The sequence below is a fragment of the Ictidomys tridecemlineatus genome, chromosome 3 (assembly GCF_052094955.1).
Source record: "Ictidomys tridecemlineatus isolate mIctTri1 chromosome 3, mIctTri1.hap1, whole genome shotgun sequence".
Taxonomy (NCBI): domain Eukaryota; kingdom Metazoa; phylum Chordata; class Mammalia; order Rodentia; family Sciuridae; genus Ictidomys; species Ictidomys tridecemlineatus.
The window spans coordinates 215123147-215143604 of NC_135479.1; the positions used below are offsets into that span (position 1 = coordinate 215123147).

Here is a 20458-nt window from a genome sequence, read left to right on the forward strand (position 1 = left end):
CTGGCTGTGTGCGGGACACCTTTCCCCTGCTGGAACCTGTGCCCATCTTGAGCCCCGGGAGGGAGCAAGAGAACAGCTGGGATGAGCACCAGACTCAGGCCCCACCTGAGCTCAGTAGGAGCCCCTCCTGCTCTTCCCTGCGCTAATCCTCCTTGGGATAGAACCCAGACTAGAATTCTGTGCAGCTGACTCTTCACTGCAAAATGGGGTTTGTCTTTTCAGTGCCACCCTGCAGCACAGGGTGTGACAGTGAGGCTCAGCGGTGACCATGGTTATCTGGTGGAGTGTGGGGTGAGGCTGTGAGGGGCCTCTGCCCCGCAAGCAGAGGTGTGAGGTTTGCGGAGGCTGCAGGTCACCTCTGCTCCGCATTTCCACATAATCACCAAGTCTGAGGGCCCAGGTCAACTGTGAACGGATCTGTCCCACCTTCCCGGAACATGCCCAGGACTCATCGTCTCAAGGCCACCAAGGCCCTGTGCTGCTGCTGCAGCAGCAGCAGTAGTAGCCAGACCCAGGAGCTCACCCCACCTCCCTGGAAGGCCGACACCCACCCATCAGCCCCAGCCATCAGCCCTTCTTTGGTAAAGCTTTTGGTGAATGTTGCCAACATTATTTACCCAGAGCAGTCTGCTTGTGTCACAGAAACTGGGGGCCCTGTGGCACCAGGAGTGACCAGGTATGAGGGCCCTGGACCAGGATGCAAAGGACATTTGGGGATCACCATCCCTCAGTGCCCTGCTTGCAAAGGCGGGGACATGGGCACTTCTGCTTCCCAAGGCCTCCCACACAAACAGCCCGGGTGGCACTCTGCCCAGCAAGCTCCTTTCTTCCCCAAGGTCATGTAGCTACCTCCCTGGATTCCTGTTCTGAGCCCCTTCCCTGGCTGTCCTGCACTGCAGCTGGGTGCTGGGCAGCCAGCTCTTAATGGCCAGGGAACCCAAAACTTTCTGGTTGTGCACACTGGGGCTCAGAGACTCCTGGTGGTCTGGGGGTTGAACCAGGGCCTTGCACTTCACCAAGTTTGCTGAGCTACATCCCCAGCCCTCAGCAGCTGTCTCTGCAGGGGCAGATTTGCTGTCACCTGGATATCTTCCATCTCTGCCACACCCCAAAGTGCCCTACAGAGGCAGTCTCTGGGCACTGTCCAGAATCAGGCCCTCTAGACCAGGTGCCTGTCACCAGTGGCATTTCAAAGACTGCAAAGGAAGACGGCTTCCTCTGTGCTCTGTGCCCTGCACAGAAGCAGAAGGAAAGCCGTTGGCAGGTGGGGCAATTCCAGGACATAGCCTGGTCCAGCCCTGGGGGTCATGGTGTCATTGGATCGGCTCACTACATCATAGGATAGCCCAGAAGCTCAGCCTCACCTGACGGATCCACCTGCCCCCAGCCACAGAGGGGTCGCCACCCAGAGAGGGACACTGTGTTTAGTAAACAAAAGCAGGCACAGAACCATTTTATTGGAAACTGGTTAAAAGTAAGGCACTCTGAACACGGCAGTCTCCTCAAGCTCACAGTTGTGCGGCTCCCTAAGCCTCAGTTCAGAGAAAAGCTCAACCAAGACCAGCCTAAGGTCACCTGATGTGAGAATCAAATACACTGTATTTAAAAACAGGTTGCTCTACTTTAACGCAGCAACCTCAATGAAAGAAACTGTGATTTTACATACATACTATCAGGTTAATACAAAGTTCATTAAAGCCTATTATGACAGCTGCCATCACATACTTAGGAATGTTTCATAATACGTTAAAAATTACTATCCAATGCCCAAGAAGTCAGAAAAATAAGACTGAAGCATTTGTCAAGGGCCACATCCTTAGTGTAAGAATTGGCAGAGCCACTGCTGGGCGACCTGCCCGTCACGAGGGCCACAGCCACGGATGCCGCCCACAGCATCATCAGGAGCGTGAGGACGGAACACGCTGCTTGCCACTGGTGCTAGCTACCTACGTTCCCGGGGAGAATTTTTTTTTTAATTCAAAGCAACCTGGCAACTGGAAGTATTGTCTAGTATCTTTTAGGAAAAGCATCTAGCTGTCCGTGCCACCAAGAACATTCTGTTCACTACTCATGTGTCTTGATTTTAAAGAAAGGCACAGCCTGGGGCACCTGGAGCTTCTCTGAGAACTTACAGTCGCCGCCTCAGACAGAAACCCTCCCACAGCCCAAGCTGAAGTGCAGCTGGAGTAGGTGGCCTGCTGCGGGCAGCCTACCTGTGGCAGTGTGTGGAGGACCTTCAGCAGGCCCCAACACACCGGTGTCCTGCATACTGGGCCTTGAAGAGGGGCTGGCCTATGGATGACCTTCTCCCTTCTTGGGGTAAATGTGCCAGGCCCATGACCCAAAATGACCACCTCTCAGATAGCCTGACAGGCAGGCAGAAGTCGGAGGCTTGGAGAATATTCCCAAGGATGAATGACGGCCCAGGTGCTGGTGGAGCTGAAGGGAAGGTGAGGTGGGCACCAGAGCACCCACTCCAGCCCGAGGGCAATTCGGGTTTCCATGGGGAAAGACTCTCTGGTCTTTAATAGATGTAAATTTAAAAATATCATCTCATAAGGGTCCGATCTTTTACATGAATATCTGGGGGTGGGAATATTTTGGTGATGGCATCCAAGAATTATTATTATTTTTAATTAAGGTGATTTTAACTATTCTTTAGTGCTATTTGACAAGGTTGCAGTGAGGAAAAAGATCTTTATCAAACTGTGTATGGGACACTATTTTCTACAAAAAGCTACCTGCATTAAGACACACCAAGGTTCAAAGAGATGGGGCACACAGAAGTGCCACCCATGGATTTTTTTTGGGAAATGAGAATGTCTTGCTCAGTTCGCCCATGACACAGTGAAGGTGACTGTCCCCATCACTGTGTGAAGCTTGCTGGTGGAGAGAGGCCCTCGGGACCTCTGCTGCTGCAGCAGAACTGCTGGCACATCGGACTGTGGGCTGCTCACCTGGTCATCAGCTTGTAGACCAAGACAGGCAGACGACAGTGAACGGAAAACAGCAAGGGCCCAGCGAGATTAATGTCTCGAGCAGCTAAATACAGAACAGAGGCAGGAGGGACAGAAGGCCACAGCCGACAGGGCAAGAGCAGGATTGTCCTCTCAGGGCAGCTTCCAGGACTCTGCTGGAGGCTAGCCCAGGGTGCAGCGGGCTCCTGACCTGTGCTGGGCAGCATGAGCCTGCAGGAGGGCCCAGGACCGCCTAATCTTTCGGACACATACGCAGTCGTCCTAAAACTTCTCATATGGGTTTTGTTCTTTAAACAAACCTGAAAGAAAACAGACTTGAATTAGAAATGCACTCACTCAACTGGAAACAGAACGCCTGAAAGCAATGTTGGCTGGCTGAGTTTCATATGAACAAGTACTGAGGCTGAGGAACGGGTTCTCCGCAGGCCGAAGCTGCCAGACCCTTCCTGAAGTCAAACCACAGTGGACTCTGAAACTGAAAACTTACCAGAAACAATAATGGTGACAGATCCTAACAAGTGAAGACTGACTTGCTGAAGAGAAAGCACAAAGAGAAAGCAAATGCTTTCTTTGGTACTGGCTCCTAGAATTATACAGAAACCAAACCAACCTCCTCACTCTGAATTTCCTATAATTGCTATTAAACTTTAGAATCAAAGTTACAAAAGGAAGCCGACCACCAAGTTGACTTGAGCATTACAACATAACTGGGATAAAAAGAGAATGTATGCACAAAAGTCAGTCCGTGGTACTGACCCCAAACCAGACGTTTCCTCTTCACTTTGCAGAAACACACACACACTCTGTGTGACAAAATGACCGGGAGCCAGTGCAACAAACCTACTTACTGCAGGTCTGCTGGGGGCGGGGAAGCAGGGGCAGGGAACACGTGGGCAGGGCAGCAGGAGGGTGGCCCGGTCAGGACTGTTTGTGCAGACCTCAGGGGAGGAGGCTGTAGTCAGTTCTGGCCCACAGCCCAGACACTGAATGCACACAGGAGCAGCCATGCCAAGGCCTCAGTGAGAGAAGAGCTCCTGGCTCTCATGCCGGTTTGGAGGGAAAACAAGTTGGAGGGAAAACAAGAGGCGAGCCATTTTGTGATAACAAGTTAAATGCCTTCCAAAACCACGAGGCCTGAGGACCCTGTTAGCTGACCAAGTCAACCGAAGTGTCTTCTCCCACCAGGACCTCCGGGGACTTACTCCACGCAGCCAAGGCTGTTCAAAGTGCAGGCCACTCAATGGGCTCTATTATAAGGGAGCAAAAAAAGCAGAGGCCCAAGGAGAGGGCAAGTCCAGCACCACCATGGCAGGAACAGGCAAGCAGCACGACCCACCCAGAGCCACGCACTGGCCTCTGCTCACACAGAAGTCAGGCCAAGCCAAAGTCCAAGGGTGCATGGCAGTGACCAACACTGTGCTCTGTGTGCACGCATGAGCATGCATGTTCACCTAGTCTTCTATTCATATTTACACTCATCAGTGTCAAAGAGCTCCTCTGGACTCTTCAAACTAAGCTGCGTCCAGCCAAGGGGTGGTATGGATGCTTGATGTCCTGCTCTACATGGGAGTCGCACCAGGAAGTCCAGTCGCCACCCACACTTGGAGCCAGGGGGTGCAGAGGGCCAGGTGAGGGCTAGAAACAGGCTGGCCCTGGGGCAGGGGCAGTGGGGATGGCAAGTTGGCCAGGAGAAAGCCGGGGCCAGTGCAGCAGCCTGGAGCAGGCGAGGGCAGGGGCTCCAGGAGCTCCAGCAGCTGCTGCGCATCCCCCTGGAAGGAGAGGAGACCCGGGCCTCAGGAAAGCAGGGCCGTCTCTAGCCTGAGGCCACACGCCAAGCCAGCAGGGTCAGTCCTGGCCTTTGCAACCCAGTCTTGGCTTCTTGTGCACAGTGTGACTGGGAAGCGGTCTGACCAGTTAGGACAGAGACCTCCTGGCCAGTTGACAGAGCTAATCACTGTGCACAGCACCAACACCAGCAGCAATGGGGCCCCTGTGGCCCCACCCCAGGGAACTAAACCCACACACATTTAATATTTTAACAGCTCACACCTGGAAGCACCACACTGTCTACTAGTGCTACTGGGTTCTGTTCTCCCCCAACCACAGAAACCAAGGAGTGATAATAACGATCCCAACGGCTAAGATCTCAAAATATCGCATTTACTTAGAGGACTCAAATTCTCAAATTGCATTCATTGGGAAAAGATTCTGAAATTCTCTTCAGGTGACAGGTATGGTGGTGCATGCCTATAATCCCAGCAGCTCAGGAGGCTGAGACAGGAGGATCCTGAGTTCAAAGCTAGCCTCAGCAAAAGCAAGGTGCTAAGCAACTCAGTGAGACCCTGTCTCTAAATAAAATACAAAACAGGGCTACGGATGTGGTTCAGTGGGCGAGTGCCCTGAGTTCAATCCCCAGCACCAAAAAAAAAAAAAAAAAAAGGAAGAAATTCTCCTCATAGGATTTCACCCTTAACACAGTTCTCCAGGACAGCACAGGGCCTCAGTGAAGGAAAGGACAGGGACCCAGAGGCCTGGGTTCCTGGACAGCAAGGGAGGCAGTTGCTCATATGCCCACCACCATGCAACCACCAAACCCAGCACAGAAAATTCTGGAACTTGGTGGCTTCCACATCAGCTCAGAAGCACAGGAGCACAGAAGACAGCAGGGTCCAATGCTCCCAGCAACATGTGACTGGAGGACAAGTTAATGTGCTGGGTTTCCAGACCCTTCCACCAGGATGAAAGGTTTACATGAGACACACACACCTCACTCTGACCCCTTCAAAGCCACCCCAAAACAAGGAGGCAAGACCAAGCGTCCAGGGGGAATAGTAGAGGCACTGATAGACCAGCTGCAGCTCAGGTCAGTGTCTGAGAAAGGAGGGCTGCCCGCTGCACTCAGCCCACAGGAGGAGGCAGGCCAGGGTGAAGGGCTTGTGAGCTGGACAGGGAACCAGCCTAACTGTGGTACAGGTGCGCCCACTTGAAGGCAAAGAGGAGGATACACCAGCTACTGATGGCCTTTTTGGAAGTTACCATACTTCAGGAACAAACAAGTACCCAAGAAAAATAAGTCTGGCCGAGATAAACGCCTGTGGGGGTCTCTCCTCTGAAGACACTCGTGCCATCACGCGTTAAGCACTGAGCCTAGAGTAACACCAGCTGCTGTCCTCATGTAGGAGAGCCACAGAGAGGAGCTGCGGCACAAGACATGGTTCCCATTCCGGGACAGCCCAAAGGAGGTGCAATGGAGCCTTACCATATTTTTTTCTGATTTCGTCGTGTCTTGACTTCATCTCAGCTCTCCTAAAAAGCATAAAAAACATCAGGTAGCATCAAACCACAATGCACAACATTGTCTCAAAAAATACACGCTTCCCAGGAGACCCAGCTGGGTGAGCTGAGCCATCAGACTGGCCCACTAGGGCAGCACAGGGTGGCAGAGCAGTCCCCAAGGCTGCTCAGCATCCAGTCTCCTCATCAGTACACCTCCTCAAATGCCCAACACTGTGATCTTTTACAATCTCCTTTTTTACAATGAAAATGCACCAACCCTGCCAGGTTCTGAGGGTGGTTAGGAAAAGGCAATTGCAGACATGCATCAAGTGGCCCAGAGGGTGGAAAAGATTCTGAAATTCTCTTCAGGTGATAGGTACGGTGATGCTGCCAGTCTGAGGGGACAACAGCCCCTCCAGCTACCAGGGCTTGAGGCCCCTGCACAGGCCAGCAGAGTGCTGTGCTGCACAATGTCAGGGTGACCCCATCCGTGCGGGAGCCTCCGCTTGCTCAGCTGAGTAGATGGGGCAGGGACTAGAGGGCTCAGAAGCCCAGACACCTCTGCAGGCTCAAGGGCAGTCATTACATCACAGGAGCACACGTCAAGCCAGGCTGCACCACCATCTGCCTGCCACCAAGAGAAAACCCACAGACGAAGGCCTGGGCCACGGCCAGAGCCATTCCGCGAGATGCCTGCCAGTTTCTCACTCTTTACATAGCCTAGGACTACCCTGTGGACACTGAGCACATTCTCCTTTTTAAAAAACAAAATTCATGACTCATGAATGTTTCCAGATCTGAGTTCCCTAAAGTAAACTCCCCCGATGAGACCTCACCTCTCCTCCTGCCGGACCTTCCTTTCTTCCTGCTCTCTCATGGCCCGCTCTTCGCCCTTATCTGGTTTCTGACTCCTCTTCCGCCGGCAGCAGCAGTAGCAGCAAACAGTGATGCCCAGGAGGATGATGCCCCCCAACACTGACATGGTGATGATCAACGCCTGGAAGTTCACTGGAAATCCAACAGCTGGAGTTAGGTCTGCTTCAGGTATGGGACCTGCCACTGAACCTCCCTCCCCTCAGCTGCCGGGGCAGTCTGGTCTGTGGCTCCTGGCACTGTGTTCCTTAGACATCTATGTGTGATTTACAATTTCTAGGTTAACCACAATGAATCAAAGGGACACAACAGCTTCTTTTACTTGAGATTGGAAAGATGTTCACAAACTAACGAAGATTGACAAAAACCAGCAAGAAGAAAAAGAATCGGGCTGAGGTTGTGGCTCAGTGGTAGAATGCTCGATCCTCAGCACCACATAAAAATAAATAAATAAAATAAAGGTATTGCGTCCAACTACAACTGAAAATAAATATTTAAAAAGAAAAGAAAAAACCCACCAAGCTGTCTATTGGTCCTGTCCCAGGACACCCTGAACTGTAAAAACAGGTTAGGCATCCTGAGAAAGCTTTGTTTATCATTTAAATCAATATCAAGAAGATTACAACCACTCCCCAGAAAAACAAACTTCTTTCAGGGGACAGTGACCACCAGACCCAAAAGGAAGGAGCTTGGAGAAGCAGCCCAAGCCACAGGCCATGTGGGGTGGTCTTCAAATCTGACTACTATCGATTCCCCAGGGTTCGTTCGCTGTGGCTGCTTAATGAGGTTCAGTGGTGTGACTTGCTGGTTGAAGCCAATCCAAAACAAGCTTTACCATTTTCTTCAATTTTCCTTAAAGGTCTTTTTAAACTGAAAGTAGTCAATTCTACTCAATTCAAACCAGAGCCAATTAAAGAACATGTTGTACAGCTTTTACAAACATATTTTGATCACTCAGAAGAGTTTACTGAAGACAGCTTTAAGAACAGATTCTCTGGGTAGTGGAGTACCGTGGCCTCAGTTTGTTCAAGGAAATCAAGAACTACCACAGAGAGCTGTCTCCCTAGGCTGCCGCCCTGGCAGGTCTAGAAGGTGGCAGTTTTGCCAAGAGAGTTATTTTTAAGGATAAGCACCCACCCCCAGGTAGGCCTTGACCCCTCTTGGCACCAGGAGATGCTGACAGGCCCTCCAAGCTCCCACCACTACGCTCCTATGATGTGGACCCCCAGCTCACAACCCCCTTCCCACACATGGGACAGGCACAGTATGGGCTTGTCCCCAGCAGCAGGTTGCAGGTCTCTCTCAGCCCTCAGAAGTCACCAGATAAGCCAACCCGAGCTCATCTGGGAATCAGGGAAACCTCCCTCTTGCCACTACAAGGCCACCTCCCTGAGAACCTGTGTGACTACAGATCCTGAGGCCAACTATACTGAAGGATTCCTTCAAACTCCCAGGACCTGGCCACTTGACCTGACACCAGATGACCACTGGCTCCCTGACTCCTTTCTCTCTAGGAGTGTCACAGAGTTACGGCAGCATGTTACGCTACCTGAGATGTGTTAGAATTTCCAAAACAGCACCGATTTTGCAAGAAATGAATGAAAACGACTCACCCCAGCAAACGCCCCAGCGTGCAGAGCTCAGCTTGCAGAGAGAGGCAGGGGGCAGTATTTTCCTGACGGGGTACTCCAAGCAGGCGTTATTAGTGTTGCACCACAGACACTGGAAAGACCAAAGGAGAACACAGTGTGGAACCCAGAGCCAGCCTGCCCAGGACCTGGCGCTTCTCACCACCTCCACCACAATGGGCAGCAGTACCTCTTCCCACATGACCACAATGGCCTTGGCCCCAACTCATGTTTCTCATCCTTGCTGCCCTTCAGTCAATGCCCCACACAATGGCTAGGGGTCCTGTCAACAACCCTTGTACCTCAGACAGCCTGCACAACTTAACTGGACTTGGCTACATAGGCTGGCTGTTGTCCAGGGAACACATTCCCCACCCCACTGTCCGCCCTTGGGTGCCGCTAGCCTGCCCTGCTCACATGCCTGTTGCCACGCTGCACCAGCACAGGCATCTGTGCAAACAGCCCTGGGATGCAGCCTGGTCCCCAGTGGGCATTCCTGAGGTGCCTGGTGAAGGAACTGGGGACCACAACAATCACTGAGAGGTCCCTCCTTACAGTGGCACTGCATCACTACAGCTTGGAAGACAACGTGGCCAGGGCTCAGAGGCAACTGCCTGAGCTGAAGACCTATGGGAACCTCACGGTCGACTCTGAGCCCCACAGGGTCATGGTGAGGTGCAGCTGTGTGAGATGGCACCCTCACACTTGCAGTGGTGTCAAGAGCAGGGCAGGACAAGGCCCACCAGACGCCACAGGGGTGCACAACAGTCTGGGCATGCTCCCAGAGCGGGATGCCAGGGCAGCTAACACACAGGATGGGGCTGAAAAGCCGCAGCCCCAGCAGCACCGAGCTTGCCAGCCTACACTGGGGCACACCTGCACTACAAACCCTGATGCTAACAGCATTACAGAACTCTTCTCCTGGTTTTTTAAATAATATTTATTTTTTAGTTTCAGGTGAACACAATAGCTTTATTTTGTTTCTATGTGGTGCTGAGAATTGAACCCAGTGCCTCATGCATGGTAGGTGAGCGCGCTACCACTTAAGCCACATCCCTAGCCCCATTCTTCTATTTTTGAAAAATATTTTTTTAGTTGTCATCAGACCTTTATTTTATTTACACATGGTGTTGAAGATGGAACCCAGGGCCTCACACATGCTAGGCAAGCGCTCTACCACTGAGCCACATCCCAGCCTGGGAATTTTTAACAGGACTAAAAACAATCACAATACTTTGATCTTAAGTTAGGGTGAACATCTATTACAAAAATACTGAAGTGTACCCTGGGCTCCCTTCCCCAGGACAAGAGCACAGCAATGCCTTAATGTCTTGTTTCCACACAATTCAGAGCACAACGTGGTAACAACAGTCAGACCCTGTGCACCTGCCATCTGGAACATCTTCCACTCCAGAGGTCAACCACTTTTGGCTAGTCTTCCATTTTCAAATCCTACTTGGTCCTCTTGTGGCCTCCAGAAGCCTGAGTGCACTCCAGCAGAGGCCCAGAGGGTCTGGGGCTAGCCCTCTGTACCTGGCCTTTCTGGTTTGCCCTGTGGCTAGTGTGGGGTCAGGACTCAGCTCTCCAGGACTGGCCCCACCCATGTGACCTGGCTGGGTCTCTGTGAACTCTGTTGTCACCACACCTACTCAGGGCAGTACAGCACAAACCAGCTCTAGACTACAAGGCCAGGTATGGTGACAAGCTATTTTTATGGCTGAAATGACTTCCAATAGGAAAGCCAGAGTCAGAAAACAAACAGCCACAAAACAGTGGTGTCAAGACAGGCTGCCCAGGGCTGGGCTGGGCTGGGCTGAGTGGTGGAGCACTTGCCCAGCATGTATGAGGCACTGGGTTTGATTCTCAGCAACATGTAAATAAACAAATTAAAGGTCCATTGGTGACTAAAAAAAAGAAAGAAAGACAGAAAGAAAGATAGGCTACAGGGGCAGCTAATCCTGATTTTCAGTCCCACTAAGTGACAAGACACATCACAAACTGCACCACTGTCATGTGGGTGAGAGTTGTTCTTTAAAAACATACCACGCAGTGGAAATCATCTGCCACTCCGTTCCTGCTGCTTCTCATGGCTGGGGAAGAAACAGGCTCTCTAGTCGTGAAAACCCGTGACAACCTCAGGAGATGGGGGGAGGAGGACTCCCTGGACCCCAGAAAGAGGCCACAGAAGGCTGCTTTTGGTCCCCACTGCTAGCCTTCTCTCAAGCCACTACAGGGCTCTGGACTACACAGGGTCAACTGAGAGCCCCTTGGCCGGCCAGAGCTGCTGAGAGGTGGCTGAGGGCAGGCCATGGTGGCAGAAAGGCCAAAGGCCCTGAACCAAGCAGATGTTCGTGCATCTTCTCAGGATCTATGTTGGGGTACCCCCACAGCTGGCTCCTACTTCTCCCAGATGGAGTACCCATTTCCAACTTCTCCCAGATGGAGTACCCATTTCCAACAAGCCTAGAATGACCCATCTACAGGGAGACAATTGGGTCTCTGACCCACCTCATAAAGCAGAGGATTGGGCAATCTTGCTCCAGAATGACCACCCTCTTACTCAAGGGCACACAGGGATTTAAAAGGTTGGGGACAGAATCCAAACGTGCTGGCTGTCTTTTCAGTGGACAGGCTGGCCCCAAGTCTTTCAATGACCTGGCAGGTGCCTCTCCCTGAGCACCCTCTCCCTCCTCTAAGAGGAAGTGAGGCACCCCACAGGCCCTGACTGTGGAGGGAAGGCATGGTACAGTCGCAGACAGTGGCCCCAGGTCCTCCTGAGGGGGCCCTATGAGGGGGGTGGTTGCCACAGCACTGAGCACAAGTGGGCAACAGGGCCTTGGGCCTGCTGTGGAGGCCCAGCCCCTCAGTGAGATAAAGTCACCGTCCCCAACAGACTCTCAGGGCTGACGGCCCTAGAGGGAAGGCCTGGCCAGGAAGTGGCTGTACAAGCAGATGCTCAGCCCAGGGACTCTGTCAGCACTGGCCACCAAGCACCAGCACACCTGAGCTTGCCAATGAGCTCCAGGAGGCCCTGCCTGCACACTTCCCCCTCGCTAACACCTGCTGCCTGTGTGGTGAAAGGTAAGGAGGTGCAGTGTGCCCGGGAGAGCCTGACAGTGTCCGTAATGGTCGTCACCACGAACACCCTACAATCTCTCTACACCCACGTGTCTCCTGGGATAGAGGAAGCGGTCCGTTTCTGGTCATCTGTGCTACTTACAGAGACATTCTTCAGGCACTCCTCACAGGATCTGTTTGTGTACTGAGAGCAACCTGTGGGGAAAGACAGGCATCGTGAGGGTCCTGACGAAAGACAGCTCACAGGCTGGGCAGACCTCCCAGCACAGCCTGCTTTAGGTACGCAGGAAAAACATCAACTCCTGCTGCCAGCAGGGGACCTGGAAGAACAGAGGCAAGGATCTTCAGGGAAGAAAGGTTCCAAACACAAAAGCTGCGCTCTGCCGCTGGCCTCTGGAGAAGGTGAGCCGTAGGGCTGCACACCACCATCAATGTGACCTGAGCAGCAGGTCTCAGCACCCCTCCAGGGAACCAGAGAGGCACAGCAATGCCAGCAACACTGCCCACAGCAGCCAGGTCTGCAGACTTACTGTTAGGGCTTGGATCCCCGGCACCCAGAGGCCCGTGTGTTGAAGGCTTGGTCCTGGACACAGCCATGTTCAGAGGCGGGACATTTAGGAAATGATGAGCTCGACCACATCAGTGGATTAACTCCTGTGAGAACTAATCATGGGAACTGGCCACTGGAGGTGGAAGGAGTGGGCCCTTGGGGACCACACTGTCCCTGGCTGCCGTGAGCTGACAGCCCTCCTCCTGCCACCCTTGTGCCAGGACATTCTGCTCTACCTCAGGCCCAACACATGGAGCCAGCCCCCTGCTCTCTCAGGATGGCCAGGTGCAGCCCAGGTCCCTGGTGTCCCACACCAGTAACAGGCAGAGTACAGAACATTTACTGCCAGGAGAGGTGGAAGTGGCGCTCCCTAACAAGAGCAGAGTGGGCAGAGCAGGCGTCAAGGCCCAAGGTCTGGAGTTAGGCCTTCCAGGCTGAGCTGTGCGGCTTCTCTTCCCTGAGCAGACCTGACTGAGGACCTCGCCCCGTTTGCCCCACTGATTACTTTAAGATACCTAAGTGGAATATGGCCCAACTTCCCCCTTGGTGACTTTGGAAAACCTAATTAGAATACTGCCCAGTTTACCCCCATTGGTCATTTAAAAACACTGACCGGTGGCAGATGTCATGGTGGGAGTTGTTATGGTAACGGAACTTATCTAACACAGGGACATGATGACTCGTCTCCCTGTCTTTCCCTCCAGCACATCTTTCTTGTGCCTGCCTCCACCATCTCGGTGTCCCTGAACTCCTACCTAAAACCTTTGAAACTGTGAGCCTAACTGAATCTTTCCTCATGCTCTTCATCTCAGAATGTGTCACAGCAACAAACAGCGATCACACTTACCTAAAAATCTCATAAGCCTGTGGCCAGCCTCCCCTGGACAGGGTTGTTCTCCCCAATCCCAAGGGAGAAGCAATGGCCTATCAGCCTGCTCCAGTCACGAGGAACACCTGGGACTCTGCCCACTAGCTGCAGGAAAAGATCAAACTCCAAGTGGCTACCAGCTTTGGAACACGAGTTAGTCAGAAGTGAAGACTAGGGTACACACCAAGAATTCCCCACAAGCTATTGGTCAACTGCCAACTGCTTCTCCCCACCACGCCTTGCAACACACAGTGCAAAGAGCTCATGCTCAACATTGCTGATCGCCAGAGAAATGAGAATTAAGGCCCCGAGGACAAGCACCTGCACACCCACAGAACGGCTAGAGACTGCCCTACAAATGGTGACAAAGACAACAGCAACCAAGCCTGGCTGATGCCGCCGTTTTCAAAACTGGCCTGGAGGTGCTCAAAAAGCAAACAGGCACCCTTTATGACTTGCCAATCCCACTCAGGTACTTCGCCCAGAGAAACGGACACACGTCACAGGAGACCCCAGCAGGGATGCTCACTGCCACAGTACAAGTTAACAATGCCACACTGGAAAGAGCCCAGAGGTCCATTCTAGGAGGATGGACAGCAGGCCAGAACATCCACAGTGGAACACTTATCTAGTCACAAAAGACAGAAAACACACTCATGGACTGAGAGAAGGCGCACGTCAGACCCACGCCCCACAGCTCCACAGCTCCACACGTGGGACTCCTTGGCCCTCAGCAAGGGAAAGGCTGCGAGCGCAGCCCTGGGTGGGAGAGGCAGAGCACTCTGGACTGATGGTTGCTTCTGGCAGGGGTCAGGGTTATGTGGGGGACTCGTCCAAGGGCACGTTCAACTTTCCTGCACTTCACCAAAGGAGAAATTCATCTTGAAAAACAAGACAACCTTGGATAATGACAGGTGTGACAGTACAAGAGGTGTCTACCAGTGACTCCAGTGCACTATGGGAGGCTGCAGCTGGACCTGGACAGGTGGACTGGCAAAATGTGCAGACCAACCTAAGTGGAAGGACGAGAACAGGAACTGCCCTCCCTCTCTAGGGCAGACCTGAACAGGCCCACTGGAGTTAACAGTCCAGTTTCTCTACGTTTTACTTCTCTAAATGAAATCTACTTCATCTGAAATAAAAGCACATTTTGACATCTACCATTCCACAGTGACTGTCACTGAATGGTGCTATTCTCAGTCTCCTGCTATGTACTGTTGATCTATGTTGGTATTTTCTGTAAATCACTTTAAATACTAGGAACAGAAGATTTTATTCAGTCCCAGGAGGTAAAGAAAACTGACCACCCATTTTTAAAAGTCGCCAGTGTCTTGCTCCAGGAGAAGGGAAAACACAGCTATGGAGCAAAGAGACGGCTGAGCTCCCCGACACTGGGCAGTGAGGGCCTCGGTGAACCTACTAACAATTCTGACTGGCTTCCAAAACAGACAGCTGGAGGGCTGTTCCAGATCAGTGACTGACTCAAAACCAGGCAGTGTGACATACTGGTTTCAGGAGTAGGGAACAGATATATCAGGGTAACTGGTAAAATCTATGTATGGACTGCATGTTAAATCAACTATTGCAAATATTATAATATCAATGTTCCAAATATAATATGCAAGTATCAATGCCAAATGTCTAGACTGTGCTAATTACATCCGCTTGTGTAGAAGAGTGTTCTTGTTCTCGGGAGAAATTACACCCAGGGGTAAAGGGCCACCTCAGCAGCTTATTCTCTGGGTTGGCTAAATAATAATAAGCAATTTGTCAATCTGCAATAAACATTCTTAAAGAAATAAAATAGAAGTATTTTAACGTTAAGACACTAATAAGGAGACAGAGACAGACGACCAAGCAACCCAGCACTGGGATTCTTAGGCTTTCCTGAGCTCAGGAGCTTCCTCACGGCCCCAGAGGGAGCACGGGGCCTGCCTAACATGCCCACTCTCCACTTCTGTTCACAGGTCTACAAGCAAGAACACCTTCCTCCTCATCAGTCAAGTGGCCCCGGGGACAGTGATGATGATACAGGGACCTCCTTTCACAGGATCTTCATTCTGATAAATGTCTTGTGTAAACTGAAAGAACCAAGCTCCAAGATACACTCTGGGTTACGGCCAGTCTGAGTCAAGGAGTAGATGCAGAGGAAGAGGAAGAACTGCCCAGCGGCTCTTCCCACCCTCCTCCTCTGCACACCAAGAACAGGGAGGTCTTCACCGTCAGACAGTCCTTGTTAAGATGAATTCCAAAATGGGAAAGGTTACTCCATTCTCCTGATGACATCACATCTCACCATCTCGAAGAGTAAGGAAGGAAATACAATAAGCACTGTTACTGCCCATGAGAAAGGCAGTGTGCATTTTTCAGAAGCCACAGACCATCCTTACTCATCATGGGATACAGAAAACAAGTGCTGGAAGTAAGAAAACATGCCTGTGGATTTCCTAAGTGTAATGCCGAATGTGAATGTCTGACTCCTGTGACTCTGAAACTTCACTTAGAGTCTACTGATTAATTTTTCAAGAATTTTCAGACTCATTCACTTTGGAAATTAAATAAAGACCAAAAAAAAGTTCTGTCAGAATATACTAAATCATTACAACTCATTTTTAGCTCTTTTCTAAAGGTTCAGGTAGGTCAATTATTCATTATGTACAAAAGAACATGTTAGCACATGAGATATACTTTTTAAAACCAAGGAAACAGTAGGCACCACACGTCTGTAATCCAGTGGCTCACGAGGCTGAGACCAGAGAATCTCAAGTTCAAAGCCAGCCTCAGCAATAGCGAGGCACTAGGCGGATCAGTGAGACCCTGTCTTTAAATAAAATACAAAAGTAGGACTGGGAATGTGGCTCAGTGGTCAAGTGTCCCTGAGTTCAACCCCAGGTACAAAAAAACAAACAAAAAAAAAAAAAAAAAAAAAAAAACAAGGAAACTAGAGAAAATATTCTTTATCATGCAGCACCTGTCACACACACCCCACCACAGCTTTGTGCCCACTCTGCACAGTGACAGGTGCAGAGGACATCTTCATTGTCAATTTCAGGTGAAGAAAGAGGGCAGCCACCACTTCAGTAGGCAATGAGGTAAGATGTGATAGTGTCATCAAAACCACTTGAGCATGCCACCAAGGCATCTTGTGCCTTAACCCATGTTTCTCAGGGTGGGCAAGATGCACCTCCACGCCTGGTACCACTATAAGGACACACCACTCTTGACAACAGCCACTGTTCCTTAGAATGCCTGTTGAACGTTGAAGCTGAAGTCCTAATAGGGACTGTCTTCCCTAGATGAAGTTCTTGGATTCTATGAACAATTAATATGGGATCCAAAACCCTATCAAGGTCTCTCTTAATTTCATGAATATTGCTCTAAAGATCTTCAATATAGTTACTAATGTCTACCCTCCACCAAATCACACAGAGAAGTATTTAAAAGGCATTAAAAAGTGGGGGTGTTGGATGGCATGACACCGTGAAGTACCCTTGTAAAGAAAATGTTTTAAACACTAGTTGTCATATTGCCACTGAACAATAAACAGTAACAATCTCATACCAAGCCCATGTTCTGTAGAAAAGTAGTGCTCCTCTCCAGGGACAAGGTGAGAAGGAAGTTTCTTGGTTGACACACTGGAGCTGCACTACTGGGTGAATTCCCAAGTTGCCCTTGAGAAGTCCAGGGCAGGAAAAACAGAGTAGCCACACCCAGCTCCTCAGGTTGCCTTCCTCACTCCCACTCCCACAACAAAGCACACACAGCCCTGTCTTATGCCTCCATGACTCTCCCAGATGCCCACTGTCTGGTGAAGAGCATTCACTGTACACTTGTGCTCACAACTCAACTGAGACGCCAACCCTGTACAGTGTTAGTTGGTGTCTTCAGCAACACACTCAAAAGACACCTAACTGAAGTCACTAACGCATTAGAAATGCATTAGAAACAAACACTACGCAATGGATAACACTCAAAAAGGTCACAGAGAGAAAAGGTGCTTTAGAGTCAAGAGAATTTCGACAGAGGCTGATCTAACACGACTTGAAAAAAAACAATAGCCCCTCCAACAGGGCCAGGTCAACCCTAATTGCAAAAGTCAGGAATCAGGCGAGGGTGACACGGAGGCTTCCTTACTCGTACACAAGCGAGCACCGTTTCTAAAACAGGTCCCACGAGACCCCCCAGCTTAGAGCCTGGAGGGAGCCTGCCCGGCCCTGAGGCCCAGCTCTGCTGGGCCCTGCCCTCCAGGAAGCCACCCTCTAGAAACGCTGCTGGGATCTGCAAGCGAGTGCGCACTTTCCGCCTCCACAAGCCCTGCGTCTCGCGCCGCCGGGTTCTTGGCCAGTGTCTGCAGGAACTCTGTGGGTCACCACTGGGCCCCGCAGCTGGCGCGGGTGGGACCCACGGACGCCGAGTGCCCACCGCACGCCCACCGCACGCAGACCCCGCACCGCCAACTTCCAGGCAGAGGCCACGGGCGGGAGCCCACCACCCCTTTCCCCCGCGCCTTTGGGGAGGAAGGGCCCGCCAGCGTCCGCCGCTGTCCGCGACCCCAGGGGGCGGGGTGAACCCGAGTGCCACAGCCGCAGCGGCCGGGCCGAGAGCCGCCGGGGCCTGGCCACGCAGAGCGGCGCCTCGCCCGCGACCCCCCGCCCGACCCCGGGCCTCACCGACTCTGAGCGGCTCCTGCGCGGCGGCCGCCGGGATGAGCAGCAGGACCAGCGCGGCGCCGGCGAGGGGCAGTGCCCAGCGCGGCGTCGGCCCGCGAGTCCCGCTTGGCGCCATGTCGGTCGGCCGGTCAGCAGTTCGGACGCGAGCCTACTCCGACGCCAGCCCTGCGGCCTCTGCCCGGAAGGCCGCGGCGCCGGAAGTGGGCGGGAGGGGAGGGGCGGGGCCGGGAGTGCGCGGCCCTGGGCTCCGGCCAGCCTCCAGGCCGCCTGCGGCTCAGTGCGCCTGCGCGGCGAGGACCTGCGCCGGACTGAGGCGCCTGCGGCTCAGTGCGCCTGCGCCTTGGGGGTTGGTGGGTCGTGCGGGTGGAGCGGACTGTGGCTGCGAGTCCTGGGCTGGAAGGTGCGAGGCCTGGCCTTGAAGGGCCGCAGATGGTGGCCTCAAGCCTGCCACGTCTTGAGGGGCCCGCGGCAGCCCTGAGGGTAGGAACGTCACGTTACTACTAGGGTCCCCGGGCTGTCGTCTTACCCTGTAGGCTTAGCTCCCAGGCGCTGCAGGGGGGCGCGGGAACCCTGTGCTGCTGGGCCGCCCTCGGGGGTGGTGGCCGCGTGACCAGCACTGCCCGCCCTCGCTCACGCCCTGGGTCTCGTCCTGAGCCGCCCGCACCTTCCCCAGGAGAGGGAGGCATCTTGTTGAAGGTGAGGCCAGGGCCAAGGATTGGTCATCAAAGGAAAGGAAATGAGCTGCTATCAGCTCACCCCTGAGTGGCACTTCCCCGCCCACCCAGGGGCTGTTTGCACCTGGGAGGGGGGGGTGCATTTTCCCCCCACCCGGCAGTTAGAAGGAGGTGTGTGCACTTCCCGCCTGTTAGCCTTGGGGAGGGGGCTGCACTTCCCCAGGGCTGTTAGCACTGGAGAGAGGGTGCACTGCTCTTTTCTGCCGGTAGGCCCTAGGCCAGGTAAGAATTGCATCAAGAAGGAAAGGTGGGGGCTGGGTTGTGGCTTAGTGGTGGAGGACTTGCCTTGCACTTAAGAGCCACTGGGCTTCCATCCTCAGCACGACATTTTTAAAAAAAGTGTATCCATCTACAATTAAAAAATAATAATAAAAATAGGGGACAGTTAACTTAAAGAAAAAGAGGAAGGAAAGATGGATAGGGCTGGCTCCTGGCAGGGCCTACTGGGATCATAGTAAAAGTAGGAGTTTTGGCCACAGGTTCCTTGGTGTATTTCAGAAGGGCATTTCATGACTGTTCAGGTGCACTGAGGTAGATTTTGTCAGGTCAGTGACCCCAGCACCCCCACTGACATAGGTTTTGATACAGGGCTTGTAGATGAAGCCCCCTGAACTGTTCCAGAGAGGACCCCTGCCTGAAGTGAAGAAGGAGTTGAACAAATGGTGAAGACTGCAGAAGGTGGCCCCCAGTTTATCAAACATCAAGTAACGCATTTGGAAGCAGCTCAGAGATGGCCTGTGTTTCCTCTGCTTGAGCCTTACTTTAACTCAAATACTCTTGCTTGACTTTTCTTTAATATTTTTTAGTTGTCAATGGACCTTTATTTCATTTATTTATGTGGTGCTGAGAATCGAACCCAGTGCCTCACACATACCAGGCAAGTGCTCTGCCACTGAGCCACAACCCCAGCCTCCTCTTACTTGACTTTTTGTGTCTGACTTTAAATTCTTTCCTTGGGACAGAAGAACTGAAGCATGGAGCTTCAGCTCCTCACTGTCTGCTGCAGTCTGGCTGGGCACAATTCAGGAGCCACTTGTTAAGCAGAAACGAACTTTATTTTTAGAACACACAGGCAGCACCACATGAGCTCTTCAGGAATTCCCTCTGAGCCCAACTGCCACCACTGGCTTCCCACAAGCCTCTCAAACACCCCCCCCCAACTCCTCCTGCTCTTGAGGCCGATTGGCTGGGTTGTGTGGGCGGAGCCAAAAGAGTCCCCCAATAAGCAGTTCCATGGTCTGAAAGGGTGGGGAAACAGCCCAATGAGCATCACTGCAGAGGAGCCAATCAGCTGGCAGCTGGAAGTTTGCTGGGGCCGCTGTGAGCCAATCATCACATCCTTCAGGATCCTTCCATTTTAATACTATCACACTTCTATGGGGATTAGTCGTCACCCCTAGGCCTGAAGCGTTTGAGTGGCTTGTTGTAAAGGCCAATCTTTTGGCTATTCTTGACGAGAGATGATGCTAAGATCTGCACCTGTGTCTAGAAGTCCATTGAAATTTTTTCCTTGAATAGTTAAGTTTAACATAGGGCGAGAATCTAAATTTAAAGAAGGCATAGCCCAATCTATACCTGTGGAGCCAAATCCTTTGGAACCTCTTTCTGCATTATGACTAGCAAATTTGTCACGTGAGCTAGGGAGTATGAATAACTGTGCAATCCTATCTCCTGGTGAAATTACTGAGATACCCCTTTGGAGAACTGGCTATAATTTTTTATCTCACCTTCATAATCAGGATCAATTACCCCAGGACTTATCATAAGTCCTTTTAGAGTAGAAGAACTGCGTCCTAATAATAA

At 52.0% G+C, this 20458-nt stretch overlaps 1 protein-coding gene and 1 long non-coding RNA gene across 3 annotated transcripts in view; one reads left to right on the forward strand and one right to left on the reverse strand.

Annotated features, from left to right (window-relative positions):
* Pttg1ip (PTTG1 interacting protein) overlaps positions 1–18123 on the reverse strand; it is a 51388-nt gene extending 33265 nt beyond the window's left edge. The window contains exons 1-6 of one of the 2 annotated variants that reach the window (XM_078044767.1): positions 17922–18122; positions 11976–12028; positions 8741–8849; positions 7091–7262; positions 6238–6284; positions 1424–3277 (exon numbers count right to left, since the gene is read on the reverse strand). In XM_078044767.1, coding sequence (XP_077900893.1) covers positions 3240–3277; positions 6238–6284; positions 7091–7262; positions 8741–8849; positions 11976–12028; positions 17922–18036 — 534 coding nt within the window. In that variant the 5' untranslated portion in view covers positions 18037–18122 and the 3' untranslated portion in view covers positions 1424–3239. Of the gene's footprint in view, positions 1–1423; positions 3278–6237; positions 6285–7090; positions 7263–8740; positions 8850–11975; positions 12029–17921 lie in introns of those variants that run through there. The other variant, XM_078044768.1, reaches the window with a different exon arrangement.
* Positions 18124–18186: 63 nt separating this feature from the next.
* On the forward strand, positions 18187–19453 carry LOC144376544 (uncharacterized). The gene is made up of 2 exons (XR_013437125.1): positions 18187–18401; positions 19244–19453. It is a non-coding gene; the product is annotated as an uncharacterized LOC144376544 (long non-coding RNA).
* The last annotated feature ends 1005 nt before the right edge of the window (positions 19454–20458 follow it).